Here is a 20,996-nt window from a genome sequence, read left to right on the forward strand (position 1 = left end):
CCCAGACACAGTTCATGAAGTTACGGTTCGAGACTTCGCCAAGGGCACAGAGGACAACATGGTAATGTTTTTAGAGAAGCAAGCAGACAAAGAGGATATATTCTTTCCCTATAACTTCCAGTGAGTGTTATATATAACATACATTATGCTTGTGCACCTTCCACTTTATTCTCGTAATCATTGAGCTATGCTTGTGCAGATTCCACTTTATTCTCCTAATGATTGATCTTCACAAAGGAGTCGTAAAAGTCATGGACTCGAAACGTAAAGAATATGCGGAATGGGTGGACATGGCTGCCATCCTCCAGAGGTAATTTCAATCAATTTCGTATTGGCATCTTCATCTGTTCTAATTCAACGATAACATCAACTAATCAATAACTCATTTACTCATTTTTTTTTTGCCGGGCAGGGCTTGGAAACGGTTCATCAATACTGTTCCGGGTAAATGGAAACCGGAGCTTACATTTCAAGATTACCCTGTAAGTAGTACTATATATATAGCTATGTCCGTGAAACTCTATATATGATATTTACTTTCAATACGATGCTTAATTATTAGTTTGATCGAACTATTTTTTCGTAAAGTGTATGAGGCAGGAACCCGGGAATAACTTATGTGGATACTACGTCTGCACCTTCATTCGTGACATGGCCTGCCCCAAGGGTGGGGATGCCCGTATACACCAGACTCGTGTACGATAACAAATTTTCACAATTAATCTTAATTAGTACCATCTATTGTATTGAGTTCCATTCATATATTGATCTCCTTTTTAAATATAGATGATACGCCTGCGGGACACTCTCATAATGGAGGATCAAATACGAGCAATTCAAGAGGAAATCGCGGGATTCTTTGTTACCGAGGTCATTACCCCAGGTGGAGAGCACTATCGCCTATCGGCAGTTCATAGATCTTGATCGTGCACTTCGTAAAGGCAAATAGATTTAGTAAAGAGATCCGACTTTATATTGTAAATATGCATGCATTACGTGTACCGTTGACGATGTCTATATATATTCACGACGATTTTTTGTGGTTTCTTGAATGATATATATGCATTGCTGAAACTCTGCCGCGGCAGAGAAACGCCCTGTTTCTCTGCCGCGGCAGAGAAACGCTGGTACAGCCTAAACCTGTGCCACGGCAGAGAAATAGCAATTCTCTGCCGCGGCAGAGAACCCCAGGCCCGGTTCGTACCACGAACCGGGACCAAAGGCCATCCACCGCGAGCTCCCTGACCGCACCACGTGGCGAGGCCTTTAGGCCCGGTGCAACTTTAAACCGGGACTAAAGGGGGGACCCTTTAGTCCCGCCTAATTGGTCCCGGTTTGGGAACCGGGACTGAAGGCCCAAATAGACGGGGCCTATAGCCCCGTTTTCCACTAGTGTGCATTCTATATGGATCAACTCATGTGCGGACGAACTTCAGATCCCAAATGCAACTAGCCTTCATCCAATGTCACTCCACCAAGCACATCTCTGCCCCAAGAATCTTCATCGATCCCTCGCCCCACCATTCTATTGCATGCTAGACCGAGATCAAAGATGAATACAAGAAGCACCAAACTATCCTCTATGTAGCACCTAAATATAGATAAAGATGTAACGCCATAGGTCGGGCAAGGCAAAATATATGTAAACCGGGCTGAAAATAGGATTCACTGAAGAAAATAGTTGCTGAAACATACACGCGATAATAAATAAACTAAACTGGTGATACAAGGAGTTTTGCTTATAAGTTGCATATTCTTGTAATAGTTTGAGGCAACAACATATTTAATATGAAAATTGTACACTCGGAAATTCATCATCACTATATAACATAAGAGAGCACACACAATAGAGATTACACCAGCCCAAGTGTGAAAACTAAGCTTTCATCACAAATAATAGGAGAAAACTTTTCATCATCATCCTGCATTTCCAAACTATAGATGGTCTCTAGTGTAGCTGTCTTAGGATCATAGTAGCCCAATGACCAACCCGTGCTAAGCAAAATTCGACCGTCCTTTGGGTCGATAGCCAATGGTGTGATCTCCTCTGAGGAATACTCCGTGCAGAACTCTCTGAGGTCTAAATGATACTCCCTTAACCAGGCCCATTACTGTCCTTCATCATCCATATGTCAATTACGTTAATGCTCCGGTACGAGTGAGCCACACAAAGTGCACCTTGCAAACAGAGGACGTACGGCTATTGCTCCGGGGCCCCCCCCCCCCCCCCCCCCCCCCCCTCTAAACTTTGTTCTATTTAGATGGCTAGGATCTGCTGATACCCCTTCGTGGGTTGACTTAACGTGTGTGTTTGGTTCATGGGCAAATATGTATGGGATGGGATGTGGGATCAAATATGTTTAATTAACGATTAATAGAAAAATAATAAATAGGCTATTAACACACAGGTTAATATGTAATTAACGGGTCCTTTTCCCTTCGTGGCAGAGGTCGGACCTAGCGGAGCGGCCGCCTACTCATGCCTAGCAAGGTCACTGCCTGCACGTATTTAGCGAGGCCGTTTCTGTCGACGGGTGTGGCGCAGACGTAGCAAGCTCGCTGCTCGCCATGCCATGAACGCCGCCACCGCCGAGCTAGGGAGCCACGTTGAAAATCATGCCCGCCGCTCACCGCGCCCAGGAGGTTGCTGATGCCGAGCTGGGGAGCCACGCGGAAAAACAAGGCCACCGCTCGCCGCGACATGGTGGCCGCCGCCGAGCTGGGGAGCCAGACATACGACGATGATAGGTGTCGGAGTCGCGTCGACGGCCATGGATTCTCAGGTGGCTAGTGAGATTAGTCATGAAATTCACGGATCATATGGTCCAGTCTTTCTCAGAAATATTCAGTTTTTGGGATGGGATCACCTATATTTTCTGGTCACGAACCAAACGTACGTTTACCCCCTTCAAGTTTGGTTGGAAGGGGGGGACACTGAAGCACGCCCCATGGACATTCGCCCGACGACATGGCTGCAGTATTGTGGCCCTCGAAGAACCTCGAATTCCTCTGACTCGACATCGAAGGCCAAAATTTCACAATTTGGAGAACCTTGTACAAGATTAGGCTCTACCAGCCAGCAGATTTTTCCATTGACATATGTGGGTGGTGTGCTAGCTGATATAGGTCTAGGAGGAGGGTCTATTGGACGCCATTCTTTTTCTTCTACATACCGTAGTTTACATTGCATGTTCTTCTCTTTGTAGCTGGTAAGCACTAGTACATGCATGCATGTTTCCGAGTTATAACCCAGCCCTATACGGCCAGAAAATGAAGTGTCTTCACCATCTTCGAACTCTATGTTCTCACAGTACCCCATGATAGGATTGCAAACAAAACTTCCATTATGGCTGCTTCCGACATTGAGACCATGGCAAGGCTGTGAGCATGCAATACTAGGACCCAAGAATTGAAAAAGGTGATTAGGGTTTTCGTGGTTGACATACACGTCTCCACCTCTTCTATTTATATACACGACAGTCATACAAGATTACAACACGTACGAGACTCCAACTCGTATACAACATGGACTTTCCGATTCTATCCGATTCTAACACACCCCCTCAATCTAAACTATCACATACAAGATTTAGATTGGTCCTGAATCGGTCTAACATCTGCCGTGTGGCTGGCTTAGTAAACACATCAGCCAATTGATCACTAGAAGAGATAAACCTCACGTCCAAAGCACCCTTTGCAACACGCTCTCGCACAAAATGAAAATCAATCTCAATGTGCTTTGTTCGAGCATGGAATACCAGATTTGCTGTGAGGTAGGTTGCCCCTAAGTTATCACACCACCGAATAGGTGTACGCTGCCTGGGAACGCCAAGCTCCTTTAACAAAGAGCTGATCCATATAGCCTCCGCGGCACCATTAGCTAATGCCTTGTATTCTGCCTCGGTACTAGATCTTGAGACGGTAGGCTGCTTCTTCGAACTCCAGGAGACCAAGTTAGGTCCAACAAAAATAGCATAGCCACTTGTGGAACGTCTATCATCCACACATCCAGCCCAATCAGCATCGGTGAAAATACTAACACCGGTGGACGCCGACTTGCGAAAACACAGCCCGGTTTGCAATGTGCCTTTGACATACCTCAATATACGTTTGACAGCCTCCCAATGAACATCTGTAGGCTGAGACATAAACTAGCACACCTTATTTACCGCAAAAGAAATGTATGGGCGTGTGAGCGTCAATTACTGCAATCCACCAACGACGCTACGGTACCAGAAGGAGTCCTCAGAGCCAAGCATTGTACCTGAAACTCGAGACAGACTCTCTGAAGTCGACAATGGTGTGGAAGTGGACTTACAATTCTCCATATTTACTCTATGAAGCAGATCAAGTGCATACTTGCGCTGAGTTACCACCATCCCCCCCGAATTGTAGGACGCTTCCAATCCAAGAAAATAATCTAGTTTCCCCAAATCTTTAATAGGGAAGGTATCCATCAGAGACCGGACAAGGCGATCAACAACCTCAGGAGTAGACCCAGCGATAACAATATCATCAACATAGACTAGCATATAAATCTGCACACTATCTCTGGAGAATATGAAGAGTGACGTGTCTGCTTTGGAAGAGACAAACCCAAGCTCATGAAGCCGCTGACTTAACCGAGCATACCACGCATGAGGAGACTGCTTCAGGCCATAGATGGACCGCTGCAACTTGCACACATAAGAGGGATAACGAGCATCCTCAAAACCAGGTGGTTGCTGCATATAGACATCCTCAGACAGAAAACTGTGAAGAAAGGCATTACTCACATCAACCTGACGCAGACACCAGCCACGAGAAACAGCTAGAGATAGCACCAGACGCACAGTAGCAGGCTTGACAATAGGGCTGAACGTGTCACCATAATCAATCCCATGCTGCTGAGTAAATCCACACGAGCCACTAGTCTTGCTTTGTGCTTGTCAATAGATCCATCAGGTCGATGCTTCGTTTTAAAAATCCATTTGCTGCCAACAATATTGACTCCCGGAGGTCTAGGAACCAACGTCCACGTGCGTGTCTGACACAAGGCAGCGAACTCATCTGCCATGGCAGCTTTCCAGGCAGGTTCAGTCAAGGCGACATGATGAGAAGTAGGTGCAGCGAAGAAAGCCCGACGACGAGGATCATAGCGCACAGTACCATCCTTGTATTCTTTCTCCTTGCGCGTGTTGTCTCGATGACGAGTCACCATGGGATACGCCACAGCTGGCGTGGTGCACGTCTCAGCCGAGGACGATGCGGCCGTAGACTCACAAGTCACAGCAGGAGGCATCGTGGGCTGATGAGTAGCGCTTTCGGCAGGCGCCGGAGCCGCACTTGCGACGGGAGCCGGAGCCGTGCTCGCGGCAGGAGCTGGAGCCGCGCTCACAACGGGAGTGGGGGCCGTGCGCATGGCTGGAGCGGGAGCCGCCTCGGGCTGAGCGCCATGCAAGGCTCCCCCATGCACGTCGATCGGCCGCTGAGGGGTGCTTGGAGCCGCGTCAATAACCTGAAACGGAGGAACTTCGTCTGATGCAGACGGATTAGTGGACAGGTAAGATATGTCATATTTACGATACCATGTTAAGCTTCATGCACTAGCCACTTGAACCAAAAGTCCGAACTGATGGAAAGGGCTAGGCAATCCACATATACACTTCACAACACCCCCACTCGCGTGTGACGGGAGAAGAGAAAGTCAACACGTGAAAGAAGAAGAGCACACCGAAACAGGGGTGGCTAAAGAGGGGGGAAACAACAATTTTTAGACTTAATTGCGAAAACCATGTGAAAGCCAGGATTTGAACTTGAGACCTGGGGCTCTGATACCAAATTGAAAAAGGTGATTAGGGTTTTCGTGGTTGACATACACTTCTCCACCTCTTCTATTTATATACACGGCAGTCATACAAGATTACAACACGTACGAGACTCCAACTCGTATACAACATGGACTTTCCAATTCTATCACCGATTCTAACACCAAGCTGGGTGCCCCTAAAGTAATGAAGTTGTACAAATCGACGCATCTTACGAATTAGGGACTAGTGATCATCATGATCCGAGGGCTTTTATTCAAGTTTGAATGGAGGATATGTGAATGTATAAAGCGTTCAGTCATGACCATCGCACGCCATTCTCTGCAGACCAAGCTTAAGTCGGCAACAGAGCGTGCGGGCATCCACTTGAGGATGTGAAACCAAGCCTTGGCGGCCGGCGACGAGAAGATGATCTCCTTGACCGTTCGTCCCACTGGCACAAGGCTCTCCTGGAACAAGCCTAGCGATGGGTGCTCGCAATCAACAAAGCTACATGTGACTTTGTCGTCCGCTCTAAATAGGGTCTCCACTGTGCTGCCATTAGAGTCCACGGTGAACACCTTGCAGTTTCCTGTACCGAACATAATCTTTTGGTGCCCATCATTGTCATTGTTAAAGACGTAGAGTGCAAATATAAAGTGGGCCTTCATCTGCATCAACTCAGGTTCCGTCCAGGCGCTTAGATCGATGCAGAATAGCTGCTCCCACCGCCGTGGCTCGTGATCTCCCAGCATCCATATGCAGTATCGAGCTTCGCGGAAACGGATGAATCCATGGCACATGCATAAGCGCCCATTTAGCTCCACCATCTCGAGGAGAACATCGTCCCCATCAGGAGGCGGTGGCGGGGGCAGCAAACCAAAGGTCTCATTTGTGACATTGAAAGTGATGATGCCACCCTACTGACAAAGGAAGTGCAAAACTGCAAATAGCCACAAAGGAACACGCCTGGGTCTTCCTCCCACACGGTGCACATGGGAGGCTGTTGAGCTGTAGGCCTCCAGTAGACCGGCTTGTCAAGGACGAAGACTTCGCAGCAGGGTGGTGGACCGCCTTCGGAGCTGTCACTGAATAGGCGCACTACCTTATACTCAGCGGTAACCGAGCAATAGCCTATGCCATAGGATATATCGAAGAAACATGGTGGCTGGGGTTGGGTCGATGTCTCGTGCCGGATACTCATCTTCAGTGGTGCTACGCTGTCGGGAAGAAGCAAGGATGAACCGGTACAAGGATTGTACACGAAGTAGCCCCTCTTGCTACGGAGAAGGAGGAGGCCACGGACAGGGCTTGTGATTGGAGCCGGGTCCCAGAACTCCTTGTGCTTGGGCATGAGCTTCTTCACCGGACCACCGAGCTGCCATACGTGGAAGTAGGCTTGTTCCCCAGATGGCACCTCGCTTGGACAGAAGAAAAGCCTGGGCTGGCCCGACCTGTTGGCTCGCCGGAGGTGGAGCTCAACGAAAGCCGCCGACGAGAGCGCAGCCCGCCACGCGCGCGACACGCTGCGGAAGCGACCGACCGACATGGCCGGCAGGTAAGGGAGGATCTCCATGATGATTGTATCGTTCGGCAACAACGGCAATGGCAAGGGAAACGAGGAGTCCTGGTAACTTGGTTAACGTCCGCCATATTTTGATGATCTCAACCGGCGAGCGGATGCCTTAATCTCTTGATTGGTAGCGAGCACAATCAAGTTTGAAGTGCGTCTAATATATGACATGGATCAGTTGTTGTTGTAAGAGAATAAGGAGTCCACACTAGGAAAGGCTGATGCTGGTCCGGTTTGTTTTGGACTTTGGGCTTGTGTACGACGGGAGAGATAGGAAGGTGTATCGTACAGAGTTTGCAATGACCCGATCGACTTATGATGTAGTGCCAATTAGCTGCTCAACACGAACACTATCGAAAGAAAACACACAGCTTTCATGGAGAGCGAGCGTAGAAGCGGAGAGGAGCGAGAAGCATTCTCAGCTACACTGAACCCCGGTCATGGCGGAGAGCATTATACACCCGACAATAGACTGAATTAATGAAACATCATTGAAAAAAAACTTTCGTAACTATGGTAATGAGTAGCACGTACTCTACTGGACAAGCCATTTCTGATCCCGGGTGTAGATGCTCTGGTTGAATAAAGAAATTCAAAAAAATAGCAAACAAATTCAAAAAATTCTGAAATTTTTGTACAATGAACAGGAACAAGTGGTTTAACTGCATAACAAAAATTTCCGAGAAAAGACATATGTAGTGGCCTGTGCAAAAAAGAGAAATCGGAGTGATGTAAGTAACAAATCTAAATGTTCCAAACACCACCGCATTAGACTACTATATATGTATTTTCTCGAAGATTTTTTGTGAGCAGTTAGAACACTTATTCATGTTCATTGTACAAAACTTTCAGATTTTTTAATTTGTCTGCTATTTTTTCGATTTTTTTATTCAACCGGGAGCATCTACACCCGGGTTCAGAACTGATTTTTCGGTACTCTACAACGTTTTGAATTGGATGGAATTGTCATAAAATCGTCTAGATTTTTCTGATGCAGTCGATCCTGTGCAGAGGAGCTATGCTCCACAGTTGGACATGGACGTGACTTCCCCAGATCCACGGCGTGACATGTAGCACGGCAGTAGTGTGTCTATGTTCTGATCTGAACTTCTTGTCGCTTTAGGACTTCGATGCCTCTGGATGTTTATGCGCTAAATTGACTTGGACTTGACGAGTGAACGGAACACGCATTGGCTGGTTGGACCGGGATGACAAACCAGCTAGGCTATACAGGTCTGTTTAAGTGATACAGAGAGGGGGAGATGAAGCCCAGCTCTGTTTTTGAGCACCAGTTCTGTTTTGGACATGGACGTGTCGTCGTTTTCCCCTTAATCCACGGCGCGAGACCTCTGGTCTTCGCCGTGGAATTTGCAGATACTCCTTCGCACCCTGAACCACATATTCTCGCGTCTCGTTTTAAGCCAATCTAAACACTGTGGATGATGGTGTATTTCGCTGTTACTATACCTCCTGAGCGGATCTAACATTCGTTGACTCGACTTTGACTAATGGAACGAGCAGAACTCTTTGGAACTTTAAATACTGATGATGACATCGCCGAGGCAAACAGAAACTACCAACAGACAACGCGTACACACATAGACGAGTCCCAAAATGGCCAGGCGGAGGCAGCTGATCCAAGCTACGGTGATACTGCTAGCGACGTGGTTCCTCGTGAACTCGTCGGCCCTAGCCGTGCCTGCGCCGACATCAGCACCAGCACCGTCGCCACCACCACCAGCGACAGGCACCCTTTGCATCCCCCATGAGCGGGATGCGCTTCTCGCATTCAAGGCGGGACTCACTGATCCAGGCAACTACCTCTCGTCATGGCGGGGCGAGGATGACTGCTGCCAGTGGACGGGCATCGAGTGCAGCAACCGAACAGGGCACGTCATAAAGCTCCAGATCAAAAGCAATAGCGCCACGGATGATCAGACAATAAGCGGACCCCTAGGAGGTAACATAAGCTCTTCCTTGCTCAATCTACGGCATATGAAGCACCTGGACCTCTCATGGAATAACTTCGGTGGTAAACCCATCCCGGAGTTCATCGGCGGCCTCAAGAGCCTGACCCATCTCCTCCTCTCCAATTCGCATTTCGGTGGCCGAATACCTCCCCACCTCGGCAACCTCTCAAACCTGATCAGCCTTGACCTCTCGACTCAGTGGGAGAGTTGTTACTCGCCCGATCTTGCATGGGTGTCAAACCTGCGGAATCTAGGGTACCTCGCAATGAACGATGTGGACCTTAGCGCTGCCATCGACTGGGCTCATGCTGTCAACATGCTCCGCTCACTGACAACGCTTGAACTAGAAACTTGCGGGCTCCAAAACATTATGCCTCCTCCATTGCACCCCAACCTAACATCACTACGGGCCCTCTACCTCGGTTACAACTCCTTTAACTCATCCTTTGGAGCCAAGTACTTGCTTTGGGATTTACCTAGTGTCCAATATGTTTCTTTGTCTAGTTGCGGGATTAGAGGTCCTATCCCTGCCGCTGCCGGAAACTTGACCTCCGTTATGTCACTTTCCCTTGATCGTAACACCTTCACCGGCGTTGTTCCATCCACCTTCAAGAAACTCAAGAAACTGCAAGTGCTCAAACTATGGGATAACTCCATCAGCGGAAACTTAGAAGATATATTGAATATACTGCCAGCAAATGAGTTACAAGCGTTGTACTTGGACAACAACAATTTGACAGGGAGCATCCCAGCTCAGATAGACCAGTTTAGCAGCTTGTCCAAACTTCAGCTGAGTAACAACAAAATTTCAGGAGAGATACCAGTTGGTATACGGGAACTAAAAAATTTGACGGAATTGTGGTTAGACTCGAACAACCTAAATGGTACACTCACTCAGGACCATTTCACGAACCTGACTAGCCTACAAGTTCTGTGGCTCTCCGGTAATTCCATAAAGATGCTGGTCAACAACACATGGAACGCTCCATTCCAACTAATTTCAGCAAGCTTTAGATCTTGCATCCTAGGGCCCCAATTTCCTTCATGGATTATGCTGCCAACACTTGACACTCTTGATATTTCAAACACAAGTATACATGATTCCATTCCTTTTCAGTTTTGGATCAAAATGTACACTGTTCAAGTGCTGGATTTATCAGAAAATAAGATTGTTGGCAGGCTTCCAACATACTCTCTGTTTGGTAATATGCAAGGTGTTATACTGGATATCAGTTCTAACCAGCTTGTTGGCCCGATTCCGACACTCCCACCGAACCTCGCCTACTTGGACCTCTCTGGGAACAACCTATCGGGTGTATTGCCATCAGATACTGGAGCACCAGCGCTAGCAATACTTATGCTCTTCAACAACTCCTTTTCTGGGACCATTCCATGCTCCCTGTTTGAGTTGCAGCAATTGGAGTTTCTGGACCTATCAGACAACCAACTAAACGGGACATTGCCCAATTGCCCTGGTGCACCTAGAACTTCAAAACTTACCATGCTTAATTTGAACAACAACAATCTTTCGGGAGAATTCCCATCGTTTCTTCAAAGGTGTAAAGAGCTCAATTTCCTTGATCTCGCATACAATAATTTTTCTGGAAGCATACCCACATGGATCAGTTCAAAGTTACCGGACTTGGCGTTCCTACGGTTACGATCAAACATGTTCTCTGGTGGCATCCCTGACGATCTAACCAGGATGAAGGGGCTTCAGTATTTAGACATTGCAAGCAACAATATCTCAGGAAAGATACCAATATCACTTGGGAATCTCATAGCTATGGCCCATACTCCTGATGAACAAGGCGCCCTTTACAAAATTGTCACATATCGGATTGTGTCTGTCTACAGGTGGACTAATGCTTATTCTGATAGTTTGTCGGTGGTCACAAAAGGTCAGCAGCTTGAATATACAACAGGAATCGCATACATGGTCAACATAGATTTGTCCTGCAACAGTTTAACTGGGCGGATTCCTGAAGAAATTGGCACACTCGCTGCGTTGAAAAGTTTGAACTTGTCTTGGAACCATCTTAGTGACATAATCCCCCAAAGTATTGGCGAGTTACAGGCAGTGGAATCTTTCGACCTCTCACATAATGACCTCTCCGGTGAAATCCCTACAAGTTTAGCAGATCTAACATCGCTGGCCCACCTGAACTTGTCATATAACAATCTGATAGGGACCATACCATCCGGCAACCAGTTAAGGGCGCTTGATGACCAGACATCCATCTACATTGGCAACCCAGGTCTCTGTGGCCCACCTGTATCAAGGAACTGTCCAGGAACCGAAACCACTCCACGGGTTCCTCAAGATCAGCATGAGGGCATGAGTGATGTGCTACCACTATACCTTGGTATTGGCTCAGGATTTGTAACAGGTCTCTGGGTGGTCTTTTGTGGCTTCTTGTTCAAGAGGAACTGGAGAATTTGTTGTTTCTCGTTTTCTGACCGTGTGTATGATTGGGTTTACCTGCAAGTGGCGCTCCGGTGGGCTTCACTGACAAGGAAAAACCAGTAGAGGCTCGTTGAGACCACAAGCTCTGCAGCTGCTGTTCAACATATTAACCAGGGACTAGTGTTAAACCTTCTTGTCTTCTGTAGTGCTCTGCTTTGGCATGTAAGTACGTACTATGATAAATTGTGGCTGTTGCTATATCATGGACATGTGTATGAATTTAGACATGCGTATGACTGTATGACCAAATTCCAATAATCAATAGATAAAGGCAGGCTCTCAAACCTTCGGCGATGTTGTCAGGGGTTGCTGCTTTATCAGAGCATCACATTGACATGTGCTGTAGTAACTGTACTAAGCCTTCAGTTGCAGTGCGACGTGGGAAATCTTCAGCTTCTGCTCTGCAGCCACCGAGCATCATAACATACGACCATCCTGGCCATGAATCACAGGCTCACAGCGATCAGCAGCTGGCCTTGACATCAATGGCGATGACCACGCCGCCTTCCTCGAGCGGATCCAAGTTCTGGCCAGCCACCCAACACGCACCACCGAGCTGGTCAGTAACAACTTACACAGAAAAATGCGGGCCGCCTGAAGATATGCACCACCCGTCACCTGGAGTCGCGCATCGGAGGTAGATCACGGCCGCGCCTGGGGCGGCGAGATTTCCGCTGCTTGCCTGCTTGTGTATCTGGATCGGCTGCGAAGGCAGAGCGGAGGCGCTGGTGCTGACGCTGGCGTGAGACATTCGTTGAGGGGCTGAGGGCGGAGCGCTGGGTGGGGGCGATGGGAGCGAGGTGCTGACATCAAAGGCGGGGCCGGCTACGTATCAGGAGAGCTCGGCCTCGCGGCAGAAGAAGTCGGCGGTGCCGGTAGCGCCACTCATGTTCCTGTTGCGGCGGCGAGTGGAGAACGGCGGCGAAGGGGATTGCTGCAAATTGTTTTTTTGGGCGTTTCCCGGGAGTTAGCGGGCCTTGCAGTCCCGGGAGTGTGCGGGCCTTCTCCCGGGCAGTTTCGGCTGCCGGCCTGTTTCGGCACTGCACTGTATTTTGTCAAGAAAAAGTTGTTGTAGGAGTACTCTAAATCTCTAATTGAAGGGAAAAAATGCTAGAGTCCTGAAATACTGAAATTAATCTGTTTACATCCCATTGAAGAAATTCATCACGCTGATGATTCTTCAATAATGTGACCATCCAAGAATAGGAAGCTACAAAACAGACAATGAGCGAAATTCGAAGCAAGAAAGATCAAATGCAGGTCGTGCACACACCACGAGTGTGTCTTCTCCCCACTTAGCATGCACACACAAGGAGCTCGTCTTCTATACACTTGAGGACCAATGATAAACCCATAAATCTCATTACATTTGTAGTGAACACTACAACGTGGAGCACCGTGATTAATGTAGACCCCCGATTGTCGTCGGTTTAGATTTCCTCTAGAACATCATAATCTTATCGAAAATTCTATACAAATACAAAGGATCAAAAAGACCATTGTGCTACATGTTAAATTCCATGCATCCAGTCTCTTTTGAATAATAGAGTGTGAGTACATGGTGTGTATGCAGATCTCGTCTAGGAGTCATGATCATGACATCTAAAAATATGTCGAATAATTTCTTTTGCATGATTCACCAAATGTAGAGACGTTGTAGGATAGCAAATATCGAAAACACGTAAAAGATGCCTTTTCATGTGTCATACTTGGAGATTTTTCAAATAGACCGCAGTACTGCAAGTCAAACATTTTCTTAGGACTACGAATTCACCCAAATCATATTAAAGGCCATTCATTCTAGCCAAAGAGGCCTTGAGGAATCTTTGGAGAAAATTAGAAAGAGGTGTTGTTGTTCAGAGTTGATTGATCTAGAAGGCAAAGCACGCACCACAGTCCAAATAGGGGACCAAGCAAACTCATTCTCCCCATCCCTAGCTCTCATGTGTGAATAGTGTTTTGAGAGTCTTTTTCTCTCTGTCGGCTCCCCTCTCCCTCTCCTCCAGCGGCCTCGCCGACCGGAGTGACTGGGAGAGGGGAGGCCGGCTCTCCCCTATACATAGTAGTCTAGGAGTAGTTGTTGTTCCCCCAGTGGATGTTCGCGCTATGCCGGTGGATGGAGAGCTCTCGGTGTTTCCAAGTGGCGTCCGATGGCCGGTGATGGGGGTTTTGCTGCTAGTGGAGGCGTGGTGCCTGCGACTACTCAAGTTTCTCTTCCCCCGGTCCAAGAATAAGCTTGAGGTCGAGGTCATGTCCCTGGATCTAGGATTTGGGGTCATGGTAGGTGATATTTGCAGATTGGTGGCTACTACTCGAGATTGGTGTCTCCTGCTCGTAGCTCGCCATGGTGGCGAGAACGGCTTGGGGCTCCTGGGCTCCGCTAGTGAGCTCTCGGATCTGCGGTAGGGGAGTCGTGAAGCTGCTCTCGGGAGTTTTTCCACGGCGGTCCTTGGTCAGGAGCTGTAAAAAAATGGTCGTAGGGCGACACTCCCTCCTCATTCATCGGCAACGGTGTACTCCGGCCGGCGACTGCAGGTCTACAACAACCTCCAGGCCAAGATGCCATCTCGGAGGCCCTCCTACACCAGCACAGAAGGCTCTCGGCGCACCATCCAAAGTGGTCTCATCCTCGCCGGTGAGGCGCTCGTCTGTGCTGAGAGATGTGCTAGCAACGGAGACGGAGTGGGACCTGATTGCATTCTCTGTTTTTCTTTTAGGGTCCTTTGTGCAATATTGAAGGACTGGTTCATAATTTCTCTTTTCCTGGTAGTCCTTGTAATTGTGCCTCCACTGCCTTTGTTAAAAAAAAAAGTCCAAACAGGGTACACGCTCAACGGCTGAAGCGTGATCGCGTGACGTGTCCACCCTACCCGCCGCGCGCCCTCTTGGCATGTCCCGCCGTTAAGTTAGGTCGGCGCTCGGCACGGCCTTCTACACAATTCCTGCCATCGCTACTGTCATCTCACCCTTCTCCCCTTCTCCCCGTCGGCGACCACCGCACCAGCACCTCCCGCACCATGGCGGACTCGGCCGCGCCCCGCCCCACCGTCCTCGTCACCGGCGCCGGCGGCCGCACAGGTACCCCTCCCCTCCCCGACTCCCCCACCCACCGCATTCCCGCCCTCGAATTCAGTACTACGCGCTCCGCCACTGTTTCTCCGAGCAAACCCCGACGAATTCGCCCGTGCAATAGGGAATTCCGCCCCGTCCACTAGTTCTCTAAAATTAACGCCTTGGCAACTCTACCCAGTCCTCTAAGTCCTAACACGCCGAGGGTTTACTCGATCTCAGGCCATCTCGTCTTCACCAAGCTCAAGGAGAGACCCGACCAGTTCGCCGCGAGGGGCCTGGTGAGGACGGAGGAGAGCAAGCAGAAGATCGGGGGAGCCGACGACGTCTTCGTCGCCGACATCAGGGAGGCGGACCGCCTCGCGCCCGCCGTCCAGGGCGTCCACGCGCTCGTCATCCTCACCAGCGCCTCCCCGAAGATGAAGCCCGGGTTCGACCCCACCAAAGGCGGCCGGCCCGAGTTCTACTACGAGGACGGAGCGTACCCTGAACAGGTTCCCTTCTCTGCACTGCACTGTTCCCCCCTCCCTCTTGGATGCAGTTTCAGGATATGTATCTCCTGTGTCTGACTGTCAAATGTCATGTCCTGAAAATTGAGTTTGGCGAGTTGCATATATATCCTGAAAATTCTAAAACCGTGACTGTTAAATGGTGATGAATTTGGGTATGCGTGTGTGGCAGGTGGATTGGATTGGGCAGAAGAATCAGATTGATGCCGGTAAGCTTCGGTTAGGTTCTGCCCTGTAGTTTGTACAACATTTCACAAATGATTGATGAGTGGATTGTGATGTTTGTACAGCCAAAGCAGCTGGTGTGAAGCACATTGTGTTGGTGGGATCCATGGGAGGAACCAATCCTAACCATCCGCTCAACAGCCTTGGCAATGGCAATATATTGGTAAGTTCTTGGAGATGAGTCTAGATGTCTGTTCACCTTTTCTGTATTGCAGTTCATTTGCTCTAGCTTTGCCCAAAATTTTATTATCTGGAACATTTTTGTACTATTCTGTGAACACTGGTTGGCCGCAGACGAGCTATCTGTCCCAGGAGTCACTAGGATTGTTCGTCATAAAAATGTTTTGTTAACATATCATAAAAATGTTTTGTTAACATATCACTAATAGATTTACACATTAAAGAATGGTTCGCCATAGACATGTTGAAACGATCGATTTCTAACAAGTAAACCAGGGGCGGAGCCAGACTAAGAGCCCGTTCGGAAGGCCTTCTCTCTGCCGATATCCACGGAGCGACGCAGAACTTGGTTTTACCAACTCCGTGAAAATGAACGTAGCTCTGTCCCGCTCCGCGAGCGCCGTCCAGAACACATCCTAAATTTGATCAGGGTGCACTAATCATAGGTTACCTAGAATAGTTGCAAGATTAGAGCCAGGGATGCACTATAAATTGGCTAGAGGGACGCATCTAATTTTGTTGGCTGATTCTAAGAAAAAAGTTATTTTACCTGGTGTATGTCACCCTGCTAACTTCAGGTAGCTCCCTCCCAGCCCATGGCACCGGGAAAAAATATTTTGATAAAGAATGATCTACATCTCTTTGAAGCTTTTGTGTATTCTGTCCTTTGCTTAGATGTTCATGTTTGAAGTCTTTGCTTTGTTTTGTTTTCGTGAAAACTTTCTCTTATCTCACTAGGAATGAAAATATTTTAGTCTGAGTAAAGCAACTTGGGAAAGTTTGCCTGGCGTGTTATAATTAATCTAATAATCAGAACAGTATCTGGTAGAGAGTGAACTAATTTCTGATTATTCAAAGTGTGAGATCCTGATTATTCATTTTTCTGTTGTAGATCTGGAAGCGCAAGTCCGAACAGTATCTGGCAGACAGTGGAGTCCCTTATACAATAATAAGGTACATAGAAGAGCATGTATACCACAAATGCATCTAATTCATAGTTCTAAAGAAATATATTTTCCTAGTTTTCAGGGAAACAAAAAAAAAAATCTTCTAGTGGTTTATCATGCATCAGTTTGGATAAGAGGCATCCTTCATATCAAGCACTTCAGATGCTCACCTTTCTGAAGTGGAATACTTTAGAAGTCCAGATTAGTTACCTATATGCTATTAAATATGTGAAATACCCCAATTGTCTCATTGACAAGTCGGGTACTGGATCACATGTCATGAAACAGTGGCATATGAACGGGGATGAAGCAAACATTCAGTGGCATGTAGTAGTTATTGCATATATAAGTAGGACATAGCACCTCTTTGGATGGTCTAGAATTAGGTGCTAAACATTTCAGGTTTGGACAAGTGCAGATAAATTAGTGTCTGGTTTTTGTGAAGCTTGAAAAAAAACACTATGCTAATACATGCAAAAGCATTTTAACCCCTTCATTGATACATAATATGCTATTCTAATATGCACAAGAACATGTTAGCCTCGCCCTCTTCACTTATATCTTTCTTCGCTTCAATTTAGGCCTGGTGGTCTGCAAGACAAAGATGGGGGAGTGAGGGAGCTTATTGTTGGGAAAGACGATGAGCTTCTCCAGACCGACACTAAGGCAATTCCTAGGGCTGATGTGGCTGAAGTTTGTGTTCAGGTAGAACCTGTATGACAATTGCTGCAACTGTATTCTGTGGACAGACAGTATGAGATAGCCGTGCTGATTTACTTACATTTCTTCCCAAAACAGGCCCTGCAGTACGAAGAGGTGAAGTTCAAGGCATTTGATTTGGCTTCAAAGCCTGAAGGTGTGGGCACACCGACAAAAGATTTCAAGGCGCTGTTTTCCCAGGTCACAGCTCGGTTTTGAGTCACCAGACAAGTAGCGTACTCACATTTCTAGCTTTTCGACTCATATGAGAGGATCTTGATGTCTAAGCGGATAGGTTTGTGCGTTATGAAGTATAGACCAGTGTAATTGTACAATCGTTTTATCAATAAAGCTGAAAAGAACTTCCTGCAACGAGAAGCAAAGCTTTTGCCTTTTCTTGAGAATTTCAAAGAAGTGTGGGCAAATGAGTCGAGAACACATTTCTACAATTTCATTGGCAGGGCAATCTTTTCGCACTCTTGACTCAGTTCGCATGCACACTGATAATCCGTATGATTTTTTCCCGGCAGCTAATATATCACCCAGCAGCTCATATATGCCTTCCAGTGAACTAAGCAGTGGGGAAAATTATCAGCTCTACTGATTCAAGGAAGAAGCAGCTGGGAGTTCACATGCTACAATACAGATCACACACAGGAAGCTTATGTTCCAGTTGAGTTCAGCAAAAGTATCCTCACGAAGACACTAAATGGAGACAAGCAACCCATAATGATTCAGGGACTGCTTGATGAACAGCCCTGCCCCACGGTGCTTTTCAATAAGCACAACTCGGATCTTGTATCAGGCGACTTGCCTTGTTTACGTGGCAGAACCCGGATCTTTCAATAAGCACAACCCATAATCCATTAATTCGTCTCCCAGGGAAGGGCCAGAACTCATCAACATAATCATCATAATATCAGACACAACGAAAGAGCAAAAGGTGATGAAATGTATCAGGTTTTACAGTTTTAGCTAGGTTTCCATGTGTAAAAGACACTAAATCGAGGAGCAAGCAGTTGGCAATTCAGTTGGTACAGTGCTACAGATCACATGCAAGAAGCTTATGTTCCAGTGAAGTTTCAGCAAAAATATCAATTAATTTTGCTCCCAGAAAAGGGCCAAAACTCATCAACATTAGCATCAGAATATCAGATACAGCAGAACAGCAAAGGGTGATGAAATGAATCCGGCAACAGGGCTAGTGATGTCTACCGTTCTAGCTAGGTTTCCATGTGGACATGGCAACGATGACTCTGCCCTTCCAACCTTGCAGCATCCACTTGTTATCTTCATCGACAAAGAAATCCTTGTTATAGCTCCTAGTTACCTTGTATCTTGCTTTTTTCACCGTCTCTTGATTCAGCGGCTGCTGTCTAAATCCAGCCCTGAGGTTCCTTACCTGCCATTGCTTATAAGTCTCTGGCCTCTCCACCCTCTCCGTGCCCTCACAAGCGATCACGTTGAGAGCTTCCCGTGCGAAGAAATCCCTTTCAATCAGCATCCTATGTTCCTGCTCCTCCAGCTTCGACGCAGTTGTTTCGAGCATGTCGAAGAGCGAAGAGAAATAAAACAGAGCCTCCTTGAAGCGTGTCACGAAGAATGGCGCATTGTAGGTGCCATTGACGACCGCATGAATGAACAGATGCGGGTTCAACTTCCTGATGGTGTTCAAGACCGTCATTCTCGGGCTCTGATCTGTCACCGTCTCGTCCATCATGTGCCGCATTCTGAAAAGGCAGTTGACAATGAGAAGCTCATCCTTGTCGATCCTGAGGTCTTCGATTCGGATGGTATCCCACTTGGCAGCAATGGCATGATACTCAAACGGAATATTATACATCCTGGCGTAGTCATGTAACCGCCGACCCGTTGCCTCTATGCGCTCAGCAGGCCGGAATCCTGGCTGCGGTAAGTCAATGGCGGTGATTCGGATTGTTGGGTGGGGACCTTCTAGCTTGGCGACCCGCTGCAAGAAGACTGGCCACTGGAAGCCATGATCTATACCGTAGTCGATGATATGCAACCTTGTGGCCCCCTTGGAAGCCTGCAAGATGGCCTGATTTGAGAAGAACCTGGACATTCTCAAAAAGGGGCATGCTGTCCCATACAATGTGTATATTTTGAGCATGTCAGCAATCGAAGTCCGGTGCGCAACGAGCGAGCGGTGGACGGTGCTACCGACGCCGGCAAGGCGAGCCTCGAGCCCGTTAGCAACGTAATGCGCCAGCCTCTGCCCGGCATCCCCATGAGCAGACGAGTGCCGCCTGATCTGTTTGAGCAGCTCGCCCGAGCTGCGGTGGTCGTCGATGGCAGCGGCCTGAGCACAGTGTATGAGCAGGGTTGTCAGATCCACGGACTCCTCCTCTACGGCCGCTGCAGCTTTGGTCTTCCCCTTCTTGCGCCCTCTTCGGTTGCCCGACCCTTTCACATATGCTTTGGTGATCTCTGACTCGTCTGGCAGGGGTGACTGAAGCTCACAGTCTGGGCAATTGCAGAGAAGCACGTTGTCGAACATCTCGCGGATCATCTCCTCATCGCACACCGCCGACTGCTTCCTCCTCCTCTCGTCCTCGAGCTCGAGGCCGTCGTCGTCGTCATGCCGGTTCTTCTTCCGGCCTCTGTGGACAGCACACCGTCCCTCCTCCTTGACAGGTTCGGCCGGCACCAACTGGCAAGAGCTCTGTCTGCTGCTGCTGCTCAGGAACATATTATTAGGGAAGCCTGCTGCAGTTCCTGCAGAAGCATTGGGAGGAGGATCCATCCACGGAGTCTCCTGGTAAGGCGCCGCATCGGCGATGATGTCGACGAAGGGCTTGGCGACGGCGAGGAGCGCCGAATCCCGCTCCGGCGCCGCGGCGGCGATGGCGGCGCCGGGGCTGGGGAAAGACTCCTCCTCATCGTCGTCTTCGAGAAGGAACTGGTTGATGTAGGCGAGCACGGCGTCGTCGGCCGACAGGTCCTCGGGGCTCTCGAGCTCGGTGGTGGTGGTGGAGGCGGGGCTCGGCGTGCTGCCGAACGCTAGGGGCTGCGGCGGAGACGGCAGGTAGCCGGCGGCGGGGAGGCTGTGGAAGCCGTAGGAAGGGGGGAACTGGAGGTGCGGCTGGTGGAGCGAGAAGTCGAGCATGCGGGCGGGGGCGGCGGCTGGGTTGGCGACGGAGTAGATGTCGCCGTACTCCACATCCTCGCAGGAACCCATTGGTACGGGGCCGAAAGCTTGTTTCTTGACGCGAGATCTCGCAACCAAAACCCCCAAAATCGCTTCTTGAAGAAGTGAGAAGTGGTAGATTCGTCTTGAAGAACTGGGCAGAGGGAAAAAATCAGTGATGGGTTCCGGCAGGATCCAGTAGCAATCGGTTGCGTGGATGGGGCGGAAGAAAGAGGTAAAGAAAGGAAATGGGTACCTTGCGAGAAGTGGCCGGGGAGCAGCAACAGGTGTTGCGGTCAAGAGCGGCTGCCGACGTGCAGAGAAGGGTCGGGTCGGGAGGAGGAGGAAGAAAGCGACGGTGATTGGTGGGGGCAGAGGCGCACGCACCGCTCTACTAGGTAGGATCGCGACGTGATTGATGAT

At 48.6% G+C, this 20,996-nt stretch overlaps 4 protein-coding genes across 4 annotated transcripts; 2 read left to right on the forward strand and 2 right to left on the reverse strand.

The window, feature by feature from the left end:
• Positions 1-1,574: 1,574 nt before the first annotated feature.
• Positions 1,575-7,801, reverse strand: LOC127346670 (uncharacterized). The gene is made up of 7 exons (XM_071828906.1): positions 7,793-7,801; positions 6,817-7,413; positions 6,034-6,706; positions 4,335-4,810; positions 3,676-4,139; positions 3,262-3,395; positions 1,575-2,101 (listed from the first exon to the last, which is right to left on the reverse strand). Exons 1-7 carry the CDS (start codon positions 7,799-7,801, stop codon positions 1,854-1,856), a joined length of 2,601 nt encoding a protein of 866 aa, XP_071685007.1. The 3' UTR covers positions 1,575-1,853.
• A 1,172-nt stretch (positions 7,802-8,973) lies between these two features.
• Positions 8,974-11,859, forward strand: LOC127292092 (uncharacterized). Its single transcript, XM_051321445.2, has one exon. The coding sequence runs from the start codon at positions 8,974-8,976 to the stop codon at positions 11,857-11,859; it is 2,886 nt and encodes a 961-aa protein (XP_051177405.1).
• Positions 11,860-14,722: 2,863 nt separating this feature from the next.
• On the forward strand, positions 14,723-17,797 carry LOC127292094 (uncharacterized protein At5g02240). The gene is made up of 7 exons (XM_051321447.2): positions 14,723-14,874; positions 15,088-15,359; positions 15,547-15,583; positions 15,665-15,762; positions 16,672-16,733; positions 17,308-17,431; positions 17,525-17,797. The coding sequence occupies exons 1-7, from the start codon at positions 14,814-14,816 to the stop codon at positions 17,642-17,644; spliced, it is 774 nt and encodes a 257-aa protein (XP_051177407.1). The 5' UTR covers positions 14,723-14,813; the 3' UTR covers positions 17,645-17,797.
• A 708-nt stretch (positions 17,798-18,505) lies between these two features.
• LOC127292093 (scarecrow-like protein 30) lies at positions 18,506-20,975 on the reverse strand. Its single transcript, XM_051321446.2, has 2 exons — positions 20,830-20,975; positions 18,506-20,727 (listed from the first exon to the last, which is right to left on the reverse strand). The coding sequence occupies exon 2, from the start codon at positions 20,622-20,624 to the stop codon at positions 18,645-18,647; it is 1,980 nt and encodes a 659-aa protein (XP_051177406.1). The 5' UTR covers positions 20,625-20,727; positions 20,830-20,975; the 3' UTR covers positions 18,506-18,644.
• Positions 20,976-20,996: the final 21 nt, after the last annotated feature.

The sequence above is a fragment of the Lolium perenne genome, chromosome 4, assembly GCF_019359855.2.
Source record: "Lolium perenne isolate Kyuss_39 chromosome 4, Kyuss_2.0, whole genome shotgun sequence".
In the NCBI taxonomy this organism is placed as follows: Eukaryota; Viridiplantae; Streptophyta; class Magnoliopsida; order Poales; family Poaceae; genus Lolium; species Lolium perenne.